The sequence below is a fragment of the Streptopelia decaocto genome (genome assembly GCF_964273445.1).
Source record: "Streptopelia decaocto genome assembly, chromosome: 7".
NCBI lineage: Eukaryota > Metazoa > Chordata > Aves > Columbiformes > Columbidae > Streptopelia > Streptopelia decaocto.
Genome location: NC_138661.1, coordinates 66,568,801 through 66,592,827, shown reverse-complemented (window position 1 = coordinate 66,592,827; position 24,027 = coordinate 66,568,801). Strand labels below are relative to the sequence as shown.

General features: G+C 41.8%; 1 protein-coding gene across 1 annotated transcript; it reads right to left on the bottom strand.

Moving 5' to 3' along the window:
• Positions 1-714: 714 nt before the first annotated feature.
• Positions 715-20,700, bottom strand: NAT10 (N-acetyltransferase 10). The gene is made up of 28 exons (XM_082058109.1): positions 20,513-20,700; positions 19,159-19,250; positions 18,378-18,549; positions 17,950-18,072; positions 17,141-17,202; positions 16,269-16,383; positions 14,875-14,982; positions 14,586-14,719; positions 14,147-14,240; positions 13,677-13,775; positions 12,990-13,126; positions 12,387-12,511; positions 12,084-12,234; positions 11,515-11,611; positions 10,688-10,804; positions 10,148-10,249; positions 9,965-10,039; positions 9,461-9,577; positions 9,150-9,283; positions 7,518-7,566; positions 6,809-6,902; positions 6,605-6,715; positions 5,821-5,993; positions 5,310-5,429; positions 4,337-4,435; positions 3,849-3,922; positions 1,823-1,906; positions 715-1,239 (listed from the first exon to the last, which is right to left on the bottom strand). The coding sequence occupies exons 1-28, from the start codon at positions 20,618-20,620 to the stop codon at positions 1,146-1,148; spliced, it is 3,060 nt and encodes a 1,019-aa protein (XP_081914235.1). The 5' UTR covers positions 20,621-20,700; the 3' UTR covers positions 715-1,145.
• Between the last annotated feature and the right edge of the window lie 3,327 nt (positions 20,701-24,027).

Below are 24,027 nucleotides of genomic sequence, written 5' to 3'. Positions count from 1 at the left end.
AGAAGAAATACTGTTTTTCCCTAGCAAGAAACTGTTTCTTCAAGGATTTGCTGAAAAAAGGAGCTGTGAGATCTACAAGTAAACGTAATGCAGCTGTAGTAAGTTTCTCTGTTCCAAATCTGTAGGGTATGAAGCCAGAACATCAAGACAATGGGGGGGACTCAGTTTTAGGACAAGGATATTCTGTGTCAAAGGTTTTACCTGGTTTTGAAGCCTCTGGAATCTGACAGTCTGCAGCCACAGGAAGTCCCAGCTCCAAACTGGTATGTATTTATTGCCAATAACAGAGCTGGGGAGTTCAGGGACTTGTCTGCTCAGCTGGCCCTGAGCTCTAAGACAGGATCATCCAGACCACGTGTTTACAATAGTGCTGATTTTCTGTGACCTTCACACAAAATGTTCTACCAAAGCCAAGCAGCTCCAGGTCGGGGACAGGGTGGCCCAAGCAGCTTCCCCAGCACCTGCGAATGGTGCCACCCTGCTCGAGAACTGGAACCCGCTGAGCTGGGGGGATGCTGACACCTTGCAAGTGTGAATGCACAAGAGCAGCTTTTATGACAGTAAGTAGGAACTACAGGCTGCCTTCCAAACTGGAAGTGTTTGTTATATACCCCTGTGAGCAAGAACCACATCACGAGTTTAAACTGACAGTGTGATTTGTGCCCCCTGAACAGCCAAATATAAAATCAGTTGTTGTTCACACCAAAAACTCCCTCCTGCTCCAAAGGAGCAGCAGTACCACTGAAATGTGCTGAAATGCTACAAGGCAGAGCCTCAAACCAAAGCCTTCCATGCTTCTATCCTTTGTTGTCCAAACTTTTTTAATAAAGACACCAACCATTAAGATGCAGGAAAGTTTACAGCTTGATGAGTGGAAAGTCCGTAGCTGCTGAAGTGCCCTCATGATGCGGCAGCGTGCACAGCGCCTCGCTCCAGCTCTGCAGCCACACTCCATCAAAGCCTTCCCAGACTGGCTCCTGGCATTGTCACTGTGCTTCCCCTAATACAAACACCTTAAAAACGCCTCTAAAGCTTTTTCTTCACTCCAGCTCTCACCCCCAAAAAGCAAGTCTTTTGGTTTAAAGGAGAATAGTACTTCTTAAGTACAGCACTGGTTAATTCAAGTCCACTGATGGGCTTTAAAGTCATTTCTTCCGCTTCTGCTTTATATCTTTAGTCTTCTGAAATTTCTTCTTTGGCTTGGGTCCTCTTGCTGTTTCTAATTTTCTCTTCTTGTCACTGGGAAACAGGAACAAAATATCTGTTAAAAACACATGTGATTCTCATCCAGCTGGGAAATTTTTTTGTAAAAGAGGGGGGGTGAGGGTCTAGAAATGCGGTTGGGGGAAAGCGCTTTCAAATTCTTAGGTCATTTAAACTGGTGCTAGAGAAAGTACAAAAAGGAGCATGACCAAGATTTTCTAGTGTCTTCACACTCTCTAACCCAATTTGAATAAGTTATTTCTTTAAAAGTGACCCAAGGGAGAAATTGCACCAATTTCTGTGTGTGACCACGATCAAGACTTTACCGTGTCAACAGAAAAACGCTACAATAAGCAACTGAGTTACGTGAAGACAGGAGTAAACTCTAGAACAACAGAACTGAGAGGAGCAGCCCGGCCATTGGAGCAACCCCTGAGTACCCAGCAGAGCTCTCAGGTCCTCACACCCTGATTTCTCCAGGAAAACTGAGCAACTATTGAGGACACTAAGTTCATTTTATCTGCTTTTAACTGTTCAGTTTCAATCTTTTGAAAAATATCATGATAAGGCAGCAAGAAAGACCAGAGAGACTTTTGTGGAGTATTTCAGCTTTCTTAACCTTTTCACACTGACGACAGAAGCGTTCTGTCCTGCTTTGCTTAGCACCTCATTCCATTCGTCGTCGTCACCTCGGATAATATATCTAAGTAAAAAAGGAAAATCCAAGTAAAACTGCTAGATAATAATAATAATAATAATAATAATAATAATAATAATAATAATAATAATAATAATAATAATAATAATAATGTGATTATACTGCCTGGCAGACACTACTCTGCAAACAAAGCCACTGCGTCAGCACCCACCCAGATTTGGAAATACACACAAAACTAGACCAACAGAGGGATACAATGGTTTGTCACGACCCTGCCAGCAGACTTGGTCCAAACTAGGTCAACAGCAACCAGCAATTGTCCCCATCCAACGCTGGGCAGTGTCAAATGAAGCTCATGCATGAGCCTCTATTGTAAAAATCACAAAACTGTTCTGGGCAAACCTCTTGTCAAAAAAGCAGAGTGCGCAGAGCGCTGAGCTCAGAGCGCAGCTGTCAGGAAAGCACAGAATGAGGCCACAAAGGTTATATTTGTTCCTTCCATAGCAGTGGTGTACAGTTCTCCTTTGGCCACCAGATTTCTTAGAAGATAAACCTTCAGTCGCTACAGCCTGACAACCACAATCAGATCTACATTCACTATATGGATTTCTTTATAAAAGCCTGAGAGCTTTTTTTTTTCCCTTTTCCCCCTCCAAAAGAGAGGAGGATGGTTGGGGTGGTAAAGGAAGAGGATGCAAAAAGCAATGGCTTATAATGTTATATATATATGCATATAGTTAAATTAGCAGCTGCCTGTAGACCAGCATTTGGCTCGAATGGTGCAGTTTTTCTGCATCAGTCCTGGGAAAACTGAAGATCTGCAGCTTTCTTTTGAAAAGAGAAATGAAGACAACAATTGCTATTCAAATAAGCTCGTGTTCTGTGCCCCTGGTGTGGGTGTTCAAGTATGCTGGAAATTACACATAAATTTGAGTGACGGAGCAGAATTGAGCGCTTGGTCTCCACCTCCCGTGGCCTTTGTCCACACGAGGCTGAACAATGCTGGCCAAAACCTTGCAAACCCAACAGCTCTGGCTCTTCTATTAGTTTTCTATAACCTGTACTGAAAAGTGTTCAAAATAGGTTTTTATCTCTCTTTCCTCATGGAGAACAGAAATCTATTTCTGGGTGAAAAAAGGGAACGTGGTCCAAAATGACCAATTGGTATGTAACACTACCAATGAAAAAATGGAATTAAAACTCTTTAAACATTCTGGTTATATTGTTTTCCTAATGTGACCGACTTGCAAGTCACTTCCAGTCGCGTTCATTTTTGTCCTTCCTTCAAATGAGACAACCAAAGATTCAAAGAAGCTTTTATTCCTTTCCTCAAATTTAAGAGAGATTCATCCAGAGCCAAATCAGACAAGTTTTCTAGGATGTCAGTACAGTAAAGAGGGTTTATATGATAAAATGTAGAAGGAGAAGGGAGAGAATCAGAGTGGCACGTGTAACTCCTGCTGGCCCATGAAAAGAGACATCTGCTGACACTTGGAGTAAATTGCTGGTTCAGCAACTCGGTATCCTACAAACTGCCCAGCTCTACAGCAGTTCAAAGGCAACTGGGCACACTGTAGGTAGTAAAAGGAGCTCTGGTGGGCTGTTCTTGTTTTTTTTAATTAAAGAAGGGAATATTAAAATTAGCCAGGTGCTATTTTCACCTGAGTTGCACACACAACTCAGCTGGAGAGCAGACAACAGAAGCCGGGTATCCAGCTTTGAGGAAATAATGACTATTTCTAGAAGCACGGGAAGCTGTGAAATTAGAAACAGCGCACAGCCAGGCAGCTTGTTTTATTACTCCGTATTATAGAACTATATAACTTACGTATGTGTAATATGCATACTGTACATAGCCAGGATGGTTTGAGACCATCATATTGCAACAGCCCTGTGCACAAGGCTCGGCAAAATGCACGAGTGACGCAGCATTCAAACAGATACGAGGGGAAAACTGGATTTGAGACTCATACAGATAAATCCTTACTGTGTGAGGTCCATTCCCTTCAGCTTCTCCACCTCTTGCTTGTGTTTTTCTTGGAATTCCTTTGCGGCTTCTTCCTACAACAGGGCAGCACAACAGATGCATTAAGTTCTTAGTGCAACAGTGACCATGTAATGCAAGGAAAATGCCTTTCCCACTGAAAGAGAAATACATCCCCTAAAATAAATACCAGATGATCCTGAAAGGCATCTCTCTTTTATATAATTGCATTATGGTGTTACTCGCCTACATACACTTGTAATGTATAACTCCAAAAACATCTCAGTAGGTTCCGCAAAAAATCTGTATTGCAGATTAACAAAGCCTGACTACAAGCATGTAAAGCAAAGCTGTCAGGTTTTAACGACCATAAAGTGACAGACACGATGTGGAATTCTCTCCATCCAAGAAAATTCAGATTACAAGGCTCCTACACTCAAGGGAACTCCACAAAGCGTTTACATATGGATGAAGAAGTTGTTCATAATTACCAAATCGTCATTCAAAGATTTCAGCGTTGGCTCCATCACAATATCCTTTGTTGCCACCATCTGCTCCTCCACAGCTTTTTCCTGGACTGTGTTGAACAACTGAGAATGAAATAAGCCAACATATGTAAGACTTGCTGATGTTTCTTCTAGGTTATCACTTTAAAATATATAAGAAATGCTGTTTGTCCCCAGGAAACCCTTCTAACCTTGCAAATACTATCAGGCAGTTGTTTATTTCTGACGCATTCATTCAATCATCCTGAAATATAAGCTCAAGGCTGCTTCCTGAAGGCAGAATTATTCACAGCTTTTATAAAAAGTATAAAACTAAGATCGGTCAGCACTCAATGTCACTCACATAAATGTAGAGAACTCTTAGTTTACAACAGACTTTATTAGTACAGCATCATTTGATTAACATTTGCAGATAAAAGCTGCACTGTTGTTTTGTGTGTTATATTTTTCAAGATAATTGTAAGGGTGTTATAGTGAGCACGAGTTCTGTCCCTCTCTCCGTGTGATAACTCATCACGTTACTCACTTTATTACACAGACACAAAACCAGACCCAAAGCTTTGCAGTTATTTCATTGGACTTCAAGTTTACCTCTAAATGACCTTCGAAAAGTGTTTTTTCAAGAAAAGCTGAGATGCCAACAATGCAGTGAACAATTGTAACCAAGTGGCTCGGGCTCAGCTGCCAAGATGGGCTGTGTGCTCAGGATTTTAGTCGGGATATTTCAACATTTAAAAACATAGCACAAGCACTATTATTTGGGAAAATGCTGTATAAATCAATGCTATAAATATCTGATTTTCCACTGGGATTTCTTACAAAGAAGCTCACAGTCAATCGCTGGGGACATGTTAAAGATACACAGCTCCGATTCAGCTTTCTATTAGTGCCAGGCCCAGTACTGGAATTACACTGGGGTCCAATAAAGCCAAGACAAAGCTCGTTGGGATGCTCCTACCTGGACCACTTTGCGGATGATCCTGTTGAAGAGGCCCATCAACTGACTGCTGGGCAGTTCCACCTCCTTCTCCAGCTGGTCCAGAGATTTGTGCTGTAGGCCAATCCCTAGAAAAAGGGCCTGAGAAAACGACATGTATTTCAGTTACAGAGGCTTTTTGAGCAAATACAAATATATATAACCCTCTGCACTCCCTACATTTTACCAAGTCCTTGCTCTACTTAAGTAATACAAGACTTCCCCGGTATGAGCTAAAGACGCGGTGGAACACCCCTCAATTATTCTGTAGACAGCAGGTGGCATTCCATACTTCGTACAGACAAATCTCTTTCTCCTGAAGTCCAACTAAAGGTGGAAAAACACTACAAGCAGGAGAAACCACGAAGAGGACTACAAAGGAGTAATTAACTGAAGCTAAATATTTTTTTAAAGATGACACGGAACAAGAAACTATTCCAAATATATCTCCAAAAAGAGGTAAAGCACGGCTGGTTCTCAGAGCGACACGTACCGACTGCGCAGCAGAGAGAGAGATATCGCCCAGCTGGTTGAGAAAAAACATCCTGGCAATGGTAGGGACCATATCCATGATGAGATGATAGTCCACCATGTTGCGAGAGTACATCTCTAATCGCTTCAGGTCATACGGGATGAAAACTGATTCTAATTCAGCACGGCTGATGGCTACAACAAAAAGACAGCAATGTCAAGACTGTTCTTCAGGGCTATCCAGTATCTCAGTATTAAACACGTTCCTTTTCCAACTGCTACCTCATATGTTCACTTCCCAAGACGCTTCAGATTTCAACACACTAAAGCCTCTCTCATAGAAAGATCACGTTCTAATTTCCAAATTTCTGATGACAATATTTTTGCTAAGATCCTAAGCAAGCTCTCTTCCTACTGACCATTCCTATGCAACACTTCCCTTTTAATTCCATATTGGATTTGGCAGGCGTCAGTATCCATCCATGTTTTGCGATGCCTTTGGCTGTTATAGTCAGGAGCTCTCCAGTTTTGGGTTACTTGAATCTTCAATCAAAAAAGCGGGAAAAAAAAGAAACATGCCAAAAAGCCACTACCTGGTTTTAGTGGCAGAAAATGTCCTCTTAGCTTTCACTAAGAAGCACAAGCATTTTCCTGGATAATAGGAACACAACACAGTAACTGACCAAGAGGAATTCACGGCACTTCACAGGAGACATCCTATAATGCGTGTTTCTGAGAACTCTGAGGAACACGTACATAGACTTTAAACTGCAATCCGACGGAACATGGTGAGCCAGGGTACTCACGCGGTTGTGGCTGCTGTTTGATATTTTTGTTCTGCAGAATATTCAACGCCAACGATGGAGAGAACGTGCTGAATTGGTACGAGAGCAGAGAAAGGAACCGCCTCCTAAAATCTATAGTACAGGATGATAAAATAAATTACTCCTGTGGACCTCTAGAATAAATATCCCAGAAGATTCTTCTAGCGTTAGCAAAATGAAAGTTACCTTTCCAGAAGGCAATAAGCCAAGACTCCTGTTCAGCGTCCTCTTCATTCAGCGTCTTCAGCATGATGCACGAATGCTCACCCGTCAGGTCATTCTAATAAATGAGATTTATTTCCGATCATCCCCATGAACCTTTTGCACTCTTGTGTACAACTGAAGAAGGTAAAGATCTTCTAAATCAACAACAGCACAGGTATCAACTGCTACTGGTCACCAGCACCTCATGTAAAAGCGATGAGCTTCTAGAATTTGGTAAATCCCAGTGCTAAGGGATTTTGGTTTCTTGATGTAACCAGTAGCGCAAATTCCAGGTACAGTTCAAGAGCCAGAAAAACCAAAGAGAAAAATGCGGTGACACAGGACCAACAGATTGTTCTCCTGAAAAATACTATAACTTCTAGTGCTATTTTTTATAAACACCTAGAAAAACAAGAGCAGGCAGTTCAAGGGCCACTTGCATGTTTTACTAATAACCTCATTAATAACACCCACCTTGGCTGTAATTTTTAAAGTGCAAACTACTTAGAAGACCATATTCACAACCTTTAGGTTAACTATAGGCCCAAAGGAGAAAAACAAACATAAGCCAACCCCCAAATGTACCCTCAGAAAACTTTCCTGCCCAAATCGCATCTCCCAGAAGCCAATGGAAAGATGCCCAGTGGATTCAATAGGGCTGGATTTCATTCAGAAACAGTAGGTTACTTACTGGTGTCTGCCTTAGATAAACTGGCACAAATCCAGCACGTTTCCAAAACCTGGGAAAAGGGAAAAGAGAAAACGCGCTGAGAATTATGGAGGTGTTGATTCTACAACAATGCTTGTGGTTAAATTCAATCCATACAGGAACAACTGTTGAAAAGTAAGCGAAAGTGTCTAAGACAGCCCACCAACTGATGAAAATGAGCACTGACGTAAAGTAGTAACAGCAATCAGACTGCGGTTCTAATTTAGAGGAGTGAAAAGTGATGATTGTGATATCAAGCTATGAACAAGCTGTCAGAGGCCGACAGCCATGACACAAGATTATTGTATTTGACGTGCTTCCAGGGCCTCCTTTAAAAACAGGCGAACAGGTTTTGCCCAATAATTTCAGAGACTCCTAAGGGATGCCCAGGAGAGGGGCTGAGGATTTACAGCTCACTTCAGAGACTCTGCTTTTCTTCAACAAATGACCATTTTTCCTGGAATCTTCCAGGTTTCAAACAGTCACTTGTGGACCAGAGAGAATCCCACACTGATCAGCAAAATCCTGCTGATCTTCCTACATCTTAGTTGTGAACTGATCCTACTATTCATTTTGCCTGGTAAAAGGAGGACCAGTATAAAAAGACCTGCTGAGACCAAACATATGGTGTCCCAGACAAAAGAAAGAAGCCAGACCCAAGAGCAACTGTCACTGGCAACCTGCCTCCCCAGGCCGTGATGTGACGGCTCAGCAGCTGCGCACGATGCTCAAAATTTCAGCAAAAAGCCCTACTTCTGCACCCCAGCCTCTCCCTGCTCGTCCTTTTATTTATTCCACCTCAACTAACCATCAAATAATTAAGGAAAGTAGCAGTGGAACAATTTATTCTCCCCCCTCTGCCCCAAGAGTGACCGTTCAAATAAAGACATTGGAACCACTTGCTCTACAATTCGCAATGGGAAGAATTCTGCATTATTTTGAAACTTTGTCCCAAGCTATTGATTCGCTACTTCCCACACTACGGCTAAGAAAGCCTCAGAAATCTAGGTATTTTGTTGAATTTTAGAGAATTTATTATACGGTCCTGTTTTTATATAAACCATGTTGTAAAGTGGAGCCAAAACTTAGGAAAAATTAATAAATGATTTAGTGCTGCAGTAACTCAGCTCCCCCATGGTCAGAAAAGAAGCAGCTGCAGTTTGTGGTGAAAAGCATTTACATTAGACGGGAAACTAACAACCAGCAGAAGTTCAAGATTCTACAGGTCACATGAAGTACTGTTTAACTTCTCCCTACTTATTACAGGCTGTTATTTCTTCTCCAGCCTGGAAAATCTGTGCAATTAAAGCTAATTAACTGTTTAGAAGCGTCACAGGGACAACCAAGAGGGGAATGGGTTTCCCTCAGAAAGAGTCTGAGGAAAAACTGCATTTAGGATCAGCCCGACTGTACATCAAGAAAAGGTCTTAGAGGAGAAGCTTTAGAAATCGAGTGAAATATGCAGAGATAATGTCCAAGGGCTAAAATATCTGCATCTATATTTACACATTATATTATCTACGTATATTATGTAATATATATTATTTTAATATATATAATTTATACAGTTATATTTTGCACTGGATGTAAGTAGCAAGTAGCCTAATGTCTTACTTGAGTAATCTTGGTGTTAGGCCATAAGACACCCCCAAATAGTCCAGGTTTTCAGCTTGTCTCTCGCTCAGTTTAAGAAGTAAAGGGGGCAAGTCTTTCCGAGGTGTCACAACCTCTTCTAGTAAACTAACGGTCTGAAAGAGAAAGCGGAAATGGATTAGTGGCAATCCTCACAGAAACCTGCAAATTAAATCTCTTATTTTGTACAAAAAATAAATACGAGTATTTTCTCCTTACACAGAGGAATCATCGCTCAGAGTGAAAAACAAACAGCACAAAAGAAAATCCAAGAAATGCACTGAGCTCCGTACCTCACCGCTTACAGTTGTAATTTCTTTTGGCTTTTGAACTGGTTCTTCTTCTAAACATGGAAATTTGCCTTCATAGTACATCTGCAGTAACGCCAGAGCTCGGCTGCCATAGCCCATCTGTGAAGCAGCAACAATACACTATAAGCAAAAAAATGTATCTAGTTTTTAAGGCAGAGCAACAACATTCACCCCTCACGAACCCATGAACAATCATCAGGCCAGAGATCACTCAGTCACTGCAAAAATAGGGTTTCTTTGCTACGCAGCAGCTCCATGAAGGGTACAACAGGATGTCCCAAATCACAATGAGAACCCGGCTGCTAGTCCAGGACTCGTAATAATTCTTGGTGCTTAACTCTGGCACTCAGAAAATGCCAAACATCAGCATGAACATTTGGGAATTCACAATAAATCTCATTGGAGCCTGACTGTATACTGCTGCTTGGGATGCTGACAGGCTACAACGCTGATTTATCACAATAACCGGGGTCCAAAATACTTTACCCCCTGGTAATCTGGATGAACTGCAATACGAACAACACGCCCACCAGAGAGGCCCCCAAAATCCGGATCTTGGAACTGCATAAGAGACAAAAGTCAATGTAAAGAACACAGGTGGGTACTCTTAAAAATAAAAAATAGTGCTGAAATATATCTTGGGTGGGAGTACACAGCCAAATCATTCACCTGCTCTGAAACGGTCCAGGGAATAAGATCACCAGAAGCTTTCTTTCCCCTGGAAAGGCTGTTCATGATAGACTGGCGAGAGATCTCTCCCTCCAAGCACACCTGCCGGAAAAGGTAAAAGACCATTAATGGAGAAAACCTCTTTTCTCCTACAGTCACTCCATTGCAGCACAATCACAATTTACACTCAGCTGCTGCATCCTTGATGCAGTATTGACATGCACATCTGGCGCAGCAGGAATTACACTGCGAGGCAAGACAAGCCTCAAGAGATTAAAGCATCGAAAGCGCTCTATGAATTTTCTGCAGGCCATCAACAGCAAACATAAAAGCTTGTCCCACCAATATTTCTCTTTAAATGTCATTTATTTTTCACGTAAACGGGCCTTTTTAAGAAACAGTAGAACCGAACACAATCAAGAATCTGCGTTAAAGAACGAAGCACATGGTCAGATGCCCAGCAGTCAAAGGCTGAACTATTTCCACATCTCTAGGCACGTACATTGTTGAACAGTTCACAGCTACAAGCTGCTCTCTTACCTGAACAACAGCAAGTACTTCTGGTAACGAATTCTGGGTGGGTGGAACAGGTGGCAAAAGGCAAAAAAGATGATGGGCAGGTGCATCTGATAGCATCTGGAGGTCATTGGGCGAGTTCTGGAGGGTAAAGATGTATCAGAAAGTTGCAGGATTACTCCATGAGAGGAGCTTCCAAGTCGAGTGTAATGTTAGTAGCTCCACTTTCTGAATTCAGGGCTATTAAGAGACTTGGAACTAGTACAATACTAATGGCTGAGGAACATCAGGGGCAAGTTCATGGCTGTTAAACCAGACAGCATCTGTTTTTCTCAAGTGAAACCTCTTGCTCTCACATGCACGGAACTTAACTTTCCATTTTTATATAGCTGCTTTCAAGCTACCAAACCTTAAATGACTCTGTTTTAACTGTCAGATTTTTGGTACTTATGGACTTCACCACTCACATTTACTAGTCACCTATGGTCTTGAAACCTTGAGATGAACGATTCGCCTTTTCAGCACTACAATGGTACCACTCTTTTGCTTAATTTGAGGCTACTAGAAGAGGGTAAAGAGAAATCCAGAAGAGGTTCACCATTGACACTACTCTGATAAGCTTGTAGTCTCATCTAGAATTTAGTCTCCAGAATTTCTCAAGACAAAAATATTCAAGCTGTCTGTAAATCTGGTGTATTCGGCCAAGACCAAGGCAGAGATCTTCTCCGAGAAGGGAGAATACTGTATACAATAACTGAAGCTGTTCAGAAAACAGTGATTAGATCAATTCAATCAGACTCTCTCCAGCAAATTCCTAGCTGAAACTTTGGCAGAAGTAGCACAAGCTTTACCTTGTAGTGTGAAGCCACATAGAGGGCCATGAGCCTCTGCAGAAAAACTTCCGATGCTCTGTGGTAACAAAAAAGGGTGTCTCTATTCACGTAGTATCTAAACAGAGGGGTTAAGGACTGAACCTCCTTGGAAACATGGAAAAAAAGCTCATTGTTGGTTTAGGAGTAATATTTCTCAGTGCAGCCTCATGCTGGCTTCTGCTCTTAGGCTCTACAGCTCTATCGGCAAAAACGAATGACTTTGAGCAGTGTTTCCAGCTTTCACATCCTTAATTTGTAAATCTAAACCTTTTATAACTTCAGCAAGGACTTCCAGTCGTTCAACCCTTCCTTAGGATTCTCTCTGCAATAAAAGGGGAGTGTGGCAATGTCCTGGTAACACACAGCACCAGTCTTACAAAGGCAGCTCAACTCCCATAGTATAGTCTTAATAGACCTTTGCCAAAAGATCACGTGCTGATGGCATCACGTTAGCTGAAGAGCCCACTACTAATCAGCTTGAAAAAGCCCCTTTTCTTCACCTGAAAGTAAGATATTTTGATCAGAGCACAACGTCTGAGTAAGGATACAGGTCACAAGTCTCAGGCAGCGGGCAGCCGGAGATAATTCTGGTGATGTTGAGACAGTCCAAACACAGCAGATCATTCAGCCACTTTTCAACTGGGTCCCCAGGGGCGTATCTGATGGACTCGTGCAGGGAGACTTCATGCAAAGTACGAGCTGCAAACAGATTTCAGAGAACATCTGGTGTTGGAAGTTGCAGCTAGCAAAGAATCCAACAGGATGGGGTTCCTTTGAACCCCAGGTCTCTCCCAGGAGATCAGAAAATCATTATTTGCTCAGGTTTCATCCCTTAAAAGCTCCTGCAGTACCTGAGGTGAGTTTAGCTGTAGCTGTAGATTTGTTCTCCGCTGTCATGGTGACTTGGGTTTGTGCACTCTGCTGACGGAGCTGCTGAATGAGCTTCAGAGACAATGAGCGACCAGTTCCCTCGTACCTGAAAAGCAGAAGGCAAAAGTCTGAAGCAAATAACCAAACAGCAATTCGGAGCCACAGGGAAGCTCCAGCGCAGAACTGGGCTGCCATCCAGAGCTATGTGACATCCTGAGGGCTGTGATTCCAGGAGAATCGCTGCCTTTTGATGTTCTTGCGCATGTAGGACGAGGCAGCCTACCCTGTCGCTTCCATATTGGAAGGAAAATGTCATTCTTCCCTCTGTCCTAACAGACTGTGCAATCCTGTTTAAGTATTTGCTCCTTGTAGCAGAACTGGTGCAAGTCAAACACTTCATGAATCCACAGTGGAACCAAAGGAAAGCAGCAACTACTGACTCTTGGTTATTTTAAGGAGCAGTTCCATGACAGATAAGAATCAGTGTGACCTGATGTGAGAGTGTGTAATATAATAAGTACTGCGGACAAGAGATAGTCCACACAACTGCTTTCCCAGGTAGGGAGTTGCTGCCCAAGCCTTACCCGTTGATTGTAGAAGCCATGAAAACAAGATAAGGGCCTAGCAGGTTCTTCACCAGGGGCAGAGGAATGGCAGCAGCTTCATCAATCACAACCAGTTCAGCTTGACCCAGTTTGACAGAATCAGCGGGGTGTATGTACTGCAAGGAATGAGAGGACACTGTCATTGTCAGCAACACCTTGCCTGGGAATTAGGGAAATGTCAGTTGGCAAAGCTGGAGCTCTAGAAAGCTGTTTGTTGTCCCTGTTCTCCACAATCATCAAGCCAGAGACTGAGCCATGAAAACAAATGGCTGGGAGAGGGTTCATGTTACCCTAACAAGGACTGGCGCACACATCTTGTTTTGCACGTTTCCACACAAATTTATCTGCAGAGATCATGAAAATAAAGGAAATCTAATCACTAGAAACATATGTTCTTCCTTCACTGTTTCTTTCATCTTTCTTTGCTTTTGTTTCAAGAAACCCACATGCAATTACCAAGGGAGCTTTGTAATCTTCAAGTTATTCACACAAAGAAATAAGATGTTTTGTGAAAGTCACCCACCAGAAAAAAAAAGGTCTTAAAGCAAAATCAATCAGGACAATTACACATCACACAAAATGAACCTGCTTAAATCCAAATAACTACAGCAATGGTAAAGCCAACAGTTAGGAACAAAAAGTAGAAATACAAGAGTGGTCAGTTACCTGAATGGTCTGTCTGTGCTCCTTGAACACATTCACCCTGACAACAGCCTTGTTAAACTCCGGATTTAAGGACTGAACAATCTCATAGTCCAGATGTTCCTGAAAGAAAACACTGTTAAACAGCATGAACGAGATCTAAGAAAAATATCATTTACCATTATCATCAAAATAAGCTTGCTAAGAGTACGCTGTTATTTCAGATTGTACTTAAAAACTCTTAAAGCAAAAGCTTCAGAGGCCCGAGAACTAAATTATTTATGTCTGTTAAAAAGTATTTCACAAAAAAGATTTTCCCAACTTAAAAATAGAGAAGGAAACATAACTGTATTCTGATTCATGTTTGCACAACTTTACTAAAAAGGCTGGTAACTAATATATGTTAAAAAAAAACATAAAATCACAGATGAGATGCAAAAGCTCTCCTGAACAGGAATGGTGTGAAGTATTGTAAAATAGTCTGTGGTCCTTACCTGATACTGCAGTGCATCAAAGCCTTTAAATATGAACTCAAAGAGAGTGTGAAGGTTATCAGGGCTTGGAGAGGTGACAAAGATATTGGAGTAACTGCACAGAAAAATAAAACAAGAGCTTAACTCTTTTTCTAAAAAGATGTACATATATGTACTAAGTAGAATGTTTTCTTTATATGAGGGCTTGATTTTACCTAATAATCAAAACACACCAGATTTCTTTAGACACATCTCAACTGATGTGTGATTATTTTGATTTTTAAAGACTGATGTTTTCTTAGTACTGTGAAATAGAAGAATTTGAATATCAGTGTATTCAGCAATCAAAAGATATGAAAATAAAAAGGAGGGATGTAGGACTGGAAATTACAAATCTATTCAGATCCATTTTTAAACTCATGGGTGCAAATAAAGCCTGGGAGATGGGGGGATCACTCACCCAAAAGCTACTGCTCCAGCAATAGCCAGTCCCAAGGCAGCAGATTTCCCGCGGCCCCTGGCTGCTGTCAATGCCACGGTGCTGCGCAGAGTCTTCTCTGAAATGGCTTCAATAAACTTCAGAACTGCCTTTGCCTGATGATCAGGAAAAATAATAAAGGAAACCAAAAATCAGCTGTGTTTAGAATCATAGAATAGTTTGGGTTGAAGGGACCTTGAAAGCTCATCCAGTGCCACCCCTGCCCTGAGCCCATCCGACTGACACATCGTATCTCCAACACCTCACCAACCTGATCCAGGGTTTTACAGCCATCTACCAGAACTCCCACCGGCTGGGTATCCTGCAAGCTCTCCTTCAGTTCTCTCAGCTCCAGGTCCTGTGGCCGCAGGTTGTCCTCCTATCAGCACAGGATTTAATGTAACAGGATTAGTTAAGGACGCTTTGGCACAATTATACCTTTATGATGTCTTCTGGTATCTTTTATCAGGTGGAGAAAGATCTCTTGAAAGAAAATGTTACCACAAGTTGAATACACTCCCTAGAAACAGAAAAATGGACACACATTTAACGCTTCAATTTTAATGCATCTTCAGGAGAATGGTTACACAGAGGTGGATATCCTGGCTTCCCAAAGCTTAGAGGGAAAAAAGGAAAGGATTTTTCAGTAAATGGTAGCTGGAGAATGACATTACTGGGAAGAAGAGACCATGGACAAATTTTCTGAGGAATTTAATTGATTTTTCAGTCTTCAGGCTGTACCAACATTTTATGATCTTTATTATACCTGTCATAGGAGGGGTACATATTGCCATGTATGGGGAAAAACTACTGCAGCAGCAATAGATCAGTTTTCAAACCAATATCAACATTTGCAAAGCCAAATACTAAACTAGGAGACAAAGACAATCTGTTTTAAAAGGGAATGAATTCTGATTTTCCATATTGTCACTTACAATTCCAAAGGCATCAATCTGTCCGTCCAACAGATAAGCACTTGTGCTGCTGTCAATATTGTTATAACGCCGGCGGAATTTGGTGTTGTGTGGTTTGTTTGGTTTGTTTTGGGGGTTTTTTGTTTGCTTGGGTGTGTGTGTTTGGTTGGTTTGGGTTGTTTGTTTTGTTCTGAAAGTGACACAAAGGATACATTTCTAACAGTACAAGCTCTATGTCTGCCTATACTCAGTGAATGATTCCTGAGATGTGGCATCAGTAACTCAGAAACTGAAACAACTCCCACAGCTCCTGAGCACCAGGTGTCTCCTGAGCCTGTAATATACTTATTTCCAGTGTTTTCCCACCCTCCAGCCCTTGAAAGGTCTTTTGATTTGTCTCATCCCAAGGGCCCATCAGCTTCAAATCTCTCTGTGCACTTCTGAAACAGCAGCCACAGCAATTAAGCTCCACCTTGCCAGACTAAACAGCAATACAGCAAAATCAATAAATACAGGCAAGCACAAAACAAAAGCTGTGACAGAAAAAAAAAAAAACAAGGAAGAAAAAAAAGACAGCTTCCCATGCTTCACCTGCACCAGGTGTTATTTTTGCAGAACATTCTACTTCTTCTCTGCAAGATCATTATTTGATACAAATCAGGGTGAAGGGAAAGCTCCCCCTTTTTTAAACCTTTAACACACCCTGGTTGCCTCAGAGCAGTTTTTCCCAAGGGTGACGTTACTCACTGACCTGTGAGCGTGGTGGAACAGGTGTGATGTTTGCAACGTGACTGGAGATGGGCAGGATATTCAGCTGGTCATCAATCACGATGCAATTCTTGCATGAGGCCAGAGACAGAATGAACCTGAGCAGTCAAGAAAAGGCAACTCCGTAAGAACACCAGCGACACAATTGCATTTTGGTAGTTAATTTAAACTCTTTTCTAAACCCAGACACAGTATTTACAACTACTTATGTTACTTATCATAAAATCAGGATCGTCTACACAAAATAGGTACCCACTTAGCAGGATGTCTCCAAAGAACACTAACTAAAAACAATCTAGCAAGAGAACTAGAAAGTGATTTGCAGCATTTAAGCAGGAGGTCGCTGCAGAAAAGTCTAAGATGTGAATCCACAGAAACTGTGACAAATACTGACCCCTAAAGACTGTACAGTGCTGGCTTATTCATCCTTCTAAGTTCCGACCTGCATTCTAAGGGACACTCGCTCAATAAGAGCTGCTTATTCGATACGATAGAAGCAGAGAAAACACCTTTACAAGACACTTCTAAAACCACAGAGAACACTCCACACTAAACAGTTTTACAGTAGTACAATAAGTATCTGAACTTGGGTGCATCTGGAGCCTGCGTTTCTACAGAGCGTTTCAAGAAAGGGACTCAGAACACTTCACAGATTTGGGCCTATCCTTGTAACATATGCCACAATTTTGTAAGCAATTCCTCCAACAACAAACTGTACTCATTCCAGAACAGTACACGAAAACTTCACTAAAGCAGCCAAGCAGCTCCATTCCAACGCAAATCTACAGGCTGCTCTCCCAATCTCAAGACATGACGTTGTTCCAGACAAGATCCTTTGCGCTCTTAATAACTCACCTCTCATTAAAGCGTCCCACCACGTCCTGGTGCGCCTCTGTTCTGTATCGAGAGTGCACATCCTGAAACAAAAGGGAAAAGTCAATCTGGAGAAGGAACAGCAGTAACAGCGACATTTACACGATTGTTATGCATGCGACAATCCAACTTCTTTTCCACTCTTGTGGATCCCAGTCTGCTTTTCTTTCAACACCACAATCCATAGAGGATTCTGATTTTCTGCCTGTTGTGAAACATCCACATTTTCCAAATATTTGTTTAAAAACGTACTTTTCCCACCCATAGTTTTCACAATGGTCTTATTTATTCTTGCCTGACCTAATGGTCAACTCTGCCAGGTACAGAACATTTCAAACACCCCAGGGATGCTACGGAAAAATAGTCTAGCACTTTAATTCACCTACTGGCATTATTACTAATGGAAAGAGTTCCTGCTCTAGGTGTAAGTATGGGTCATATCTAGAAATATAGAGTAGTTGTGAAGCTGATATCACCTAGCAACAGGTCACAAAACACTCGAAAGGCCTATTTTTTACTTAAATTTTCTGTTACATGGGCAAATAGAAGAAATACTTTCCAAAACTATTGTGAAACAAAAGCACACGGTTACATTTGTGAATGACGGGTGTTTCTCCCTGGTAACCTTGCAGCATTTCAGGCCACGGAGGCTGGCAGAACTGCCTAATCATTCAATTATAGATGAATGAAGGAGCAGGAAAGATAATGGAAGGAAGACCACAGCCCATAATAAAAGCAAAACTTAAAATCACGATGAAGCGTATAAAACAGGCACATTATGTTGAACATACCATGGTCATTGTATAGAGCTGCTTCAGCGAGTTCATAGTTCTCAGCAGAATCACCACGATTCCACCCCCTTCCACTGTTTCAACAGTTCTAGCCAGCAGGTTTGGGGTCAAGGCTTCAAAATCCTAGGAAACAAATAAAACTTCAAAGATGCTTTGAGTTCATCAGTGCAATTAGCATCTACTAAAGGGAACAGAAAGCCTAAAAACATAATTTCTCAAAGTTTAATTCACACTTGACATCTGCATAAACCAATATCACATTAAAGTTCTACTGACGGGGATGTCTCACCCTCACAAACTTGCAAAAATACGCAAAGGCTTCAAAACTGAAATACCAGAAGCAACAAACACTATTCCTGCAGCATTTAAACTGAAAGCTATTTATACTAGTGCAACATCCTTTTTAAATCAGAAGTTTAACTCCTTACCTGAAGTACGCACATGCCAAAAGTGTTACCAAGGATCTTATGAGTTTCGTTGTAATAGCAATAGCGAATGTTTGTGGCTGCTATAAATAGCTCAAAAGGATCGTCGTCCTTTATGTTTAAAGTTCCACTTTTAATCTTCTTCTGTAGCTGTCTCATCCTCTTCTTCCGGTGGCTGGAGAACAAAATTGCACAGAAATTTCTTTGGAAAAAGGTTTGAGAATTCAGGCCTGTGTTCAAGTCAAACTGGAAGTCACAGCGCAGCCTCCAAGGAAAAACATCCAGGATCACACTTGCTCCTTTCACGAGATGTTCCCATGTGCCTCAAGTGGTGGATTCCACACAGAACCAGCTGGTTTTGCGAGAAACCACCTGGTTGGAATGATGGGGTTTTAGGTAGCGCTTCCTTCTTGACTATGTGTGCAGACTGCAAGTACGCACACAAATCTAATACAATTTTAACCACTTTTTCAAAATGAAGGCATGCTAATGCTTCATCTGCACTCAGTCCTAAATAATACTGAGGCTAACAAGCTGAGGAATAAAGTTTTAGTCTTTTGAGGTTTAAAAGTTGAGGGGGGAGATTGGTCCAGAGCTACAGAAAGACACCAGAAGTACCTGGTGCTGGTGTCAACTACACTATGGAAGCCAAATTTGAGGTTCTGGAAGACCAAACTTCCTGTAGCTCCTCCAAGAACTGATCTTGTTTCTCCTTACAACACAACCACGCAACCTAAGCCCTGCAGACCAGCCATGGAGTTTTGCTTCACACGTGGCATCTTACCTGCTAAAGCCCAGCTCCTTTTTGTAACACCACAGGACAGAGGGTCTGGCCTTTACAGTTGCTTTAGACAACATGTGATGAAGTATGACCACCTGCCAACACACAGAAATGCTCCTGAACAACTGTGCTGACAAGCAAACATCGAAGAGCATATATACTTAATTGAAGAGCCACCTGATCAACTCATTATCTTACTTCCCCAGGAACTGGAGCTACCTGAACTGACTTATCCTAAAATGTTACTGTTTTGCCGTGCTGTTCTCCCCCTTTCCATTCAAAAAACACAAGCCCAGAGTCTCAGATGAGAAATGAGTTTATTGGATAACTTCTCCCGTATAATGTTACCGGTAGGTCCAGTCTATGCTCTGATGTGGTGACATCTACAAGATGACTCGGTACATAAAACATGGCTTGAGTGCAAAAACATAACATCTTACAAAGGACTGAAATAGGAATAAAGCTCCTACTAGCCAGAAAAATTAAATATTTTTTGACCCAGTTTAAAAAAAAAATCCCGATTTGCCAGTAACAGATTTTATTTAAATCACGAGCTTGTGAAACAGGTGATGTTTAAGGTCAAAGTCTCCTAAAGCATTTCTGATAGTGTTTCTGCATGGCGGTGAGTTACGTGCTGAGACAGACCATTGCTCTGCCTTAGGCTGTGCCGGCTTTAATGTTGGGGTTCTTGTTTGTTTCATAGAATCATAGAACGGTTTGGGTGGAAGGGACCTTCAAAATGATCCAGTGCCCCCCCCGCCATGACAGGGACATCTTCACCAGCTCAGGTTGCTCAGAGCCCCGTCCAGCCTGGCCTGGGATGTCTCCAGGGATGGTTCATCCACCACCTCTCTGGCCAACCTGGGCCAGGCTCTCACCACCCTCAGGGCCAACAAATCCTTCCTCGTGTCCAGCCTGAATCTCCCTCCTTTAGTTTAAAACCATCACGACCAGAATCCGATCGATCTCCTGGGCTGTGAGCGCCCATTGCCGGTTCATGGCCGATCTCGCATACACCAGCACCCCAAATCCTTCCCTGCTGGGCTGCTCTCCGTCTCTTCATAGGATCACTGAATCATTTTGGGTGCAAAAGAGCTTTAAGATCATGGAGTCCAACCATAACCCACCCCGGCACTGCCCATGTCCTGAGAACCTCATGTCCGTCTGTCCAACCCTCCAGCGATGGTGACTCCACCACTGCTCATCCCCCAGCCCATACTGATACCGGAGTTTCCTTATTTTTAATAATTATTACTTTAATTATTTAAAACTATATATTTTTGTCACAGAGGAAAAAGCCGCGGCCTGGGTACCGCAGCCCAGCCGTTGCGCTCGTTATCCCCAGAGCCCCCGTTACCTGGTCCTTGCCCCGGTCGCCCACCACCACGAACAGCGTCCGCTGCCGCTCCGCCACGCCGTTCTCGATCAGCACCCGGATGCGGTTGTCCACCTTCCGGCGCTGCATCGCTGCGGCCGCCCGCTCCTTTCCGTCCCGGTCCCGGTCCCGCTCCCGCTCCCGCGTCCTCCCGCTCCCGCCGCCCTCAGCCGGCAGCTCGCGACGCACCACGTGGGGAGCGGCACGGGCCAGGGCGCGCGCGCCGCGCACAGCAAAAGGACCCACCCCGAGGCTGCCCCTGCCGTTCGCCTGCGCGGCATATCTATATATAATTATTATTAAAACACAATTTAAGCTAGTTTCTCCACAGCGGAGTTGAGGAAACACGCGTTGAGCATTTATTAATTTGCAGTTTGAGGTGTGTTAAGCCTTTTCTGGTTACGGTCGTTCACTCTAAAGGGCTCCTTGAAGGGAAAAAAAATGCAGTTTTGGAAGCTGTTTGTTAAAATACCCCTTTTTAAACTACTCTGTTACGTACCACATACACCAAAACAAGAAATAACCCAGACTCCCAAAAGCACAGATACAAACCAGTTCAGCGCCCGGCCCAGGAACTTCCACGTCTATTTGTGTTTTAGTTGGGTGACTTTTGTGTCACGATAAACCAAACTTCAATCTCAACGGCAAGATTGGTTTATTTTTCTTCTTTTAATGCTTTGTTTTAAATAAATCGTGATTGCAAAAGCCAGCCCTGGTGCAGTAAACACTGTGCCCCCCATGATTTTATAAGATTTTCCAGTTCTACATTAGCGATGTTGTCACCAGGTGTCCCTTGTTGAGAGGCATCTGGATACACCATATTCCTATGGAAACAAGACCACAGAAAGCAAAGACAGCACATCTACAGAAAAATAAATCTTTAGAACACAGTGTCATCTGATACTGAATTACGAAATCCCAGGGAATGTTAGTAACCTCGCTTCTCAATAAAATGAGGGAGTTTTAAACATTGAAGCTCCTCTGTCCAATAAAACCACAACTATCTGCAAGTTTTCTGTACAAAATCCCAAACTGCGCAACCGTGGAGTTGCAACAGGAAAACTATTTTGATTGAGCTTTGTGAAGGTTTTCGGAAACAATTTCTTCTCAAACTAACCACCAAACTGTTCCCAGGAACCTGAAATCTCTAACGCTGACCTTTCAATGCCAAAGTTATTTGCATAGATGTATTTATTCTTAGCTTTTAATACTGTCAGAGAAAAGTTTCGAACATTTGAACAATGAAGGTGTTGAAACTAGGTGACATTGTAAGAAAAATGTGTTTAATACCACTGGAGGTATTTTGGGATAATATATTTAAGTTTTGAGATATAGCAAAAATTAAATCAAACCATTGGATTAATAAAGTATTTTTTGAGGAGGTGAACCCAGGTAGATCCAGCTACCAAGACAAAACCACCAATGCAACAGAAGTGTAGCGAGACAATCCCTTCAGGTGTAGGTATGAAATATTTGCTTAAAAGGACATAAAACATTTCAATAGATTTATTTTTCAAGTGTTTACATAAGCCACGGACCAATTTATTTTAAACGCTGAGTTAAAGAACTGCAAAGACATATATACAGGTATGTTTAAGGCCATCAGAAAATTTAAATCTGACAATTAACTAAAACGTAATTCTGAAGACTTATTTTATATGATAGATGCATTACTAAAATTTATTCTAATTTGAATAGTTTCATAAAGGGAAATGCATTTTTTAAAAGTTTAATGGGTAATTACTAAGATTTATCTTGATACTGAACTTCGAGGTGTACTCTTGATCCACTGCTGGCTATTCGAGCACATTTAACAGAAAGGAGAAACTGGCCATCACAATTAGAACTGAGCTAATTACACCCATCTGGTTGTTTTATGAACATCAACAAGAGTTTGGGGGGGGGGAACAGAACCTACCTTTTAAAATTAATGGGTTAATAATTGCAAGAGGCAACACAGATTCATTTCAGAACAAAATGTCAAGTTAGGCTGAGGTTTTCCCAATACGGTTCTAAAATTTGCCTCAGGATGTGGATTTTGGAGCATAGATTTCTTTCCCTCCATGAAAGCTACATCTACAGAGCCACAAATAATTTTAATTGCATTATATTCAAAAAGCATAAGGAAGTGGTTAACAGGAGAGCACCTCATCCCTTAGATAAAGCATTTGGAAAATTGGTTTCTCATCAGAGCTGCCATAACACACCAAAAATTCAACAAAGCTCAGTTTCTGAGAAATCAAAGATGCTGGTTTTAAGCTTTTGAGGAAATCTACAAGGGCCAGGGCTTTGCTTTTACATAGAGGGACATTAAGTTTCTTCAAGGGTCTACTACAACGTGGATGTTTTCTTTCCCTTTGACGTTGAATGATTGCAATGCCAATTCCGTGGTGCTCGAATCACAGAACCTTTCCTCGTGGAAAATGTCCTGACTGGGATAAAAACAACATTTGAAGGTAAAATCAAGCAGGATTTCCAAATTGGGAAGTTTGAAGGACCTTCCCCCATTTCCCTTCCTCTGGAAAAACAAATCGACCAAACATAAAACACATTATAATACCGGAAATTCCCCAAAGTTCGTGTGAAAGCTCTTTCTGTTACATTCTGCCACTGACTTCACAACAGCCAAGATGAGCCCAAACACTCAGATGCTCACGTTGGGATGGAACAAAGAAATTGCAACCATTTCCATCATCTAGAGGAAACCACAATTAAGAGGGAAACTACACGACTTTACAATTGAGTTTCCAGTGAAGTTCCAGACAATAATCAGAACTGTATTTAAGCCCAGATTTAAATAAGGAAATAATCTTCTGAATTCAAAATAAAGTTTTATTGTTTAGGACCATTTTGTGCTGGCTTTTCAGGTGAAGCACTGATTTTTTGGTCAAATTGGTGGTGAAACACACCTCCCCACCCCATCTGTAGAACTTCAAGCCATTAAAAACCTTCCTAGTCTCATCCATATTCAATGCTGATGGAACATGGCAAAAACGGGCATGTAGATTTAAAAGACCAAAGGTAAAAGTCAACTACTCAGCTTAGCCAATGCTAGAACTTAAAAAAAAAAACATAAATAAATCAAGATTTTTCTGACCAATTTGCTTTAGATCTTATTCTGCAGGACCACAAAGGTTTTGCCCTATTTGCTTTTAATCAATAACTCTTCCGCTAAGTAATTACTTGGGGGAAAGAAGGAAGCTCGATCCATTCTCCAAAGCCAGGTGTGAGGGTGACCTGTGAGCCCATCCAAGAACCTGCCTAACAAATAAGGTTGGTAGAACGTTTTCAGAAGACACATTTTTAAGATCACGAAGTTCTCTGAGAGTTGTGAAGTCCCAGCAGAATATATTACCTGGCTGCTAACAAGAAGTCAACATTTCTTTTCCAACTACTCTGGATAACGCTTTGGAGATTTCTATACACAAAAGTACCTTGGAAAGAAAACAGGGGTTAATTGAAATCTACAATTCCCTCTACAGCAAAATCCAAAAATC

What these genes read in the sequence shown, in the direction of transcription:
- NAT10 (XM_082058109.1), bottom strand. Translation starts at nt 20,620, where the DNA reads ATGCAGCGCCGGAAGGTGGACAACCGCATCCGGGTGCTGATCGAGAAC. An exon ending in TTACAACTGTAAGCGGTGAG is followed by an intron (nt 9,284 to 9,460) that starts GTACGGAGCTCA and finishes TTTCTCTTTCAG; the next exon opens with ACCGTTAGTTTACTAGAAGA. An exon ending in TCTGTCGTCAGTGTGAAAAG is followed by an intron (nt 1,240 to 1,822) that starts GTTAAGAAAGCT and finishes CCTGTTTCCCAG; the next exon opens with TGACAAGAAGAGAAAATTAG.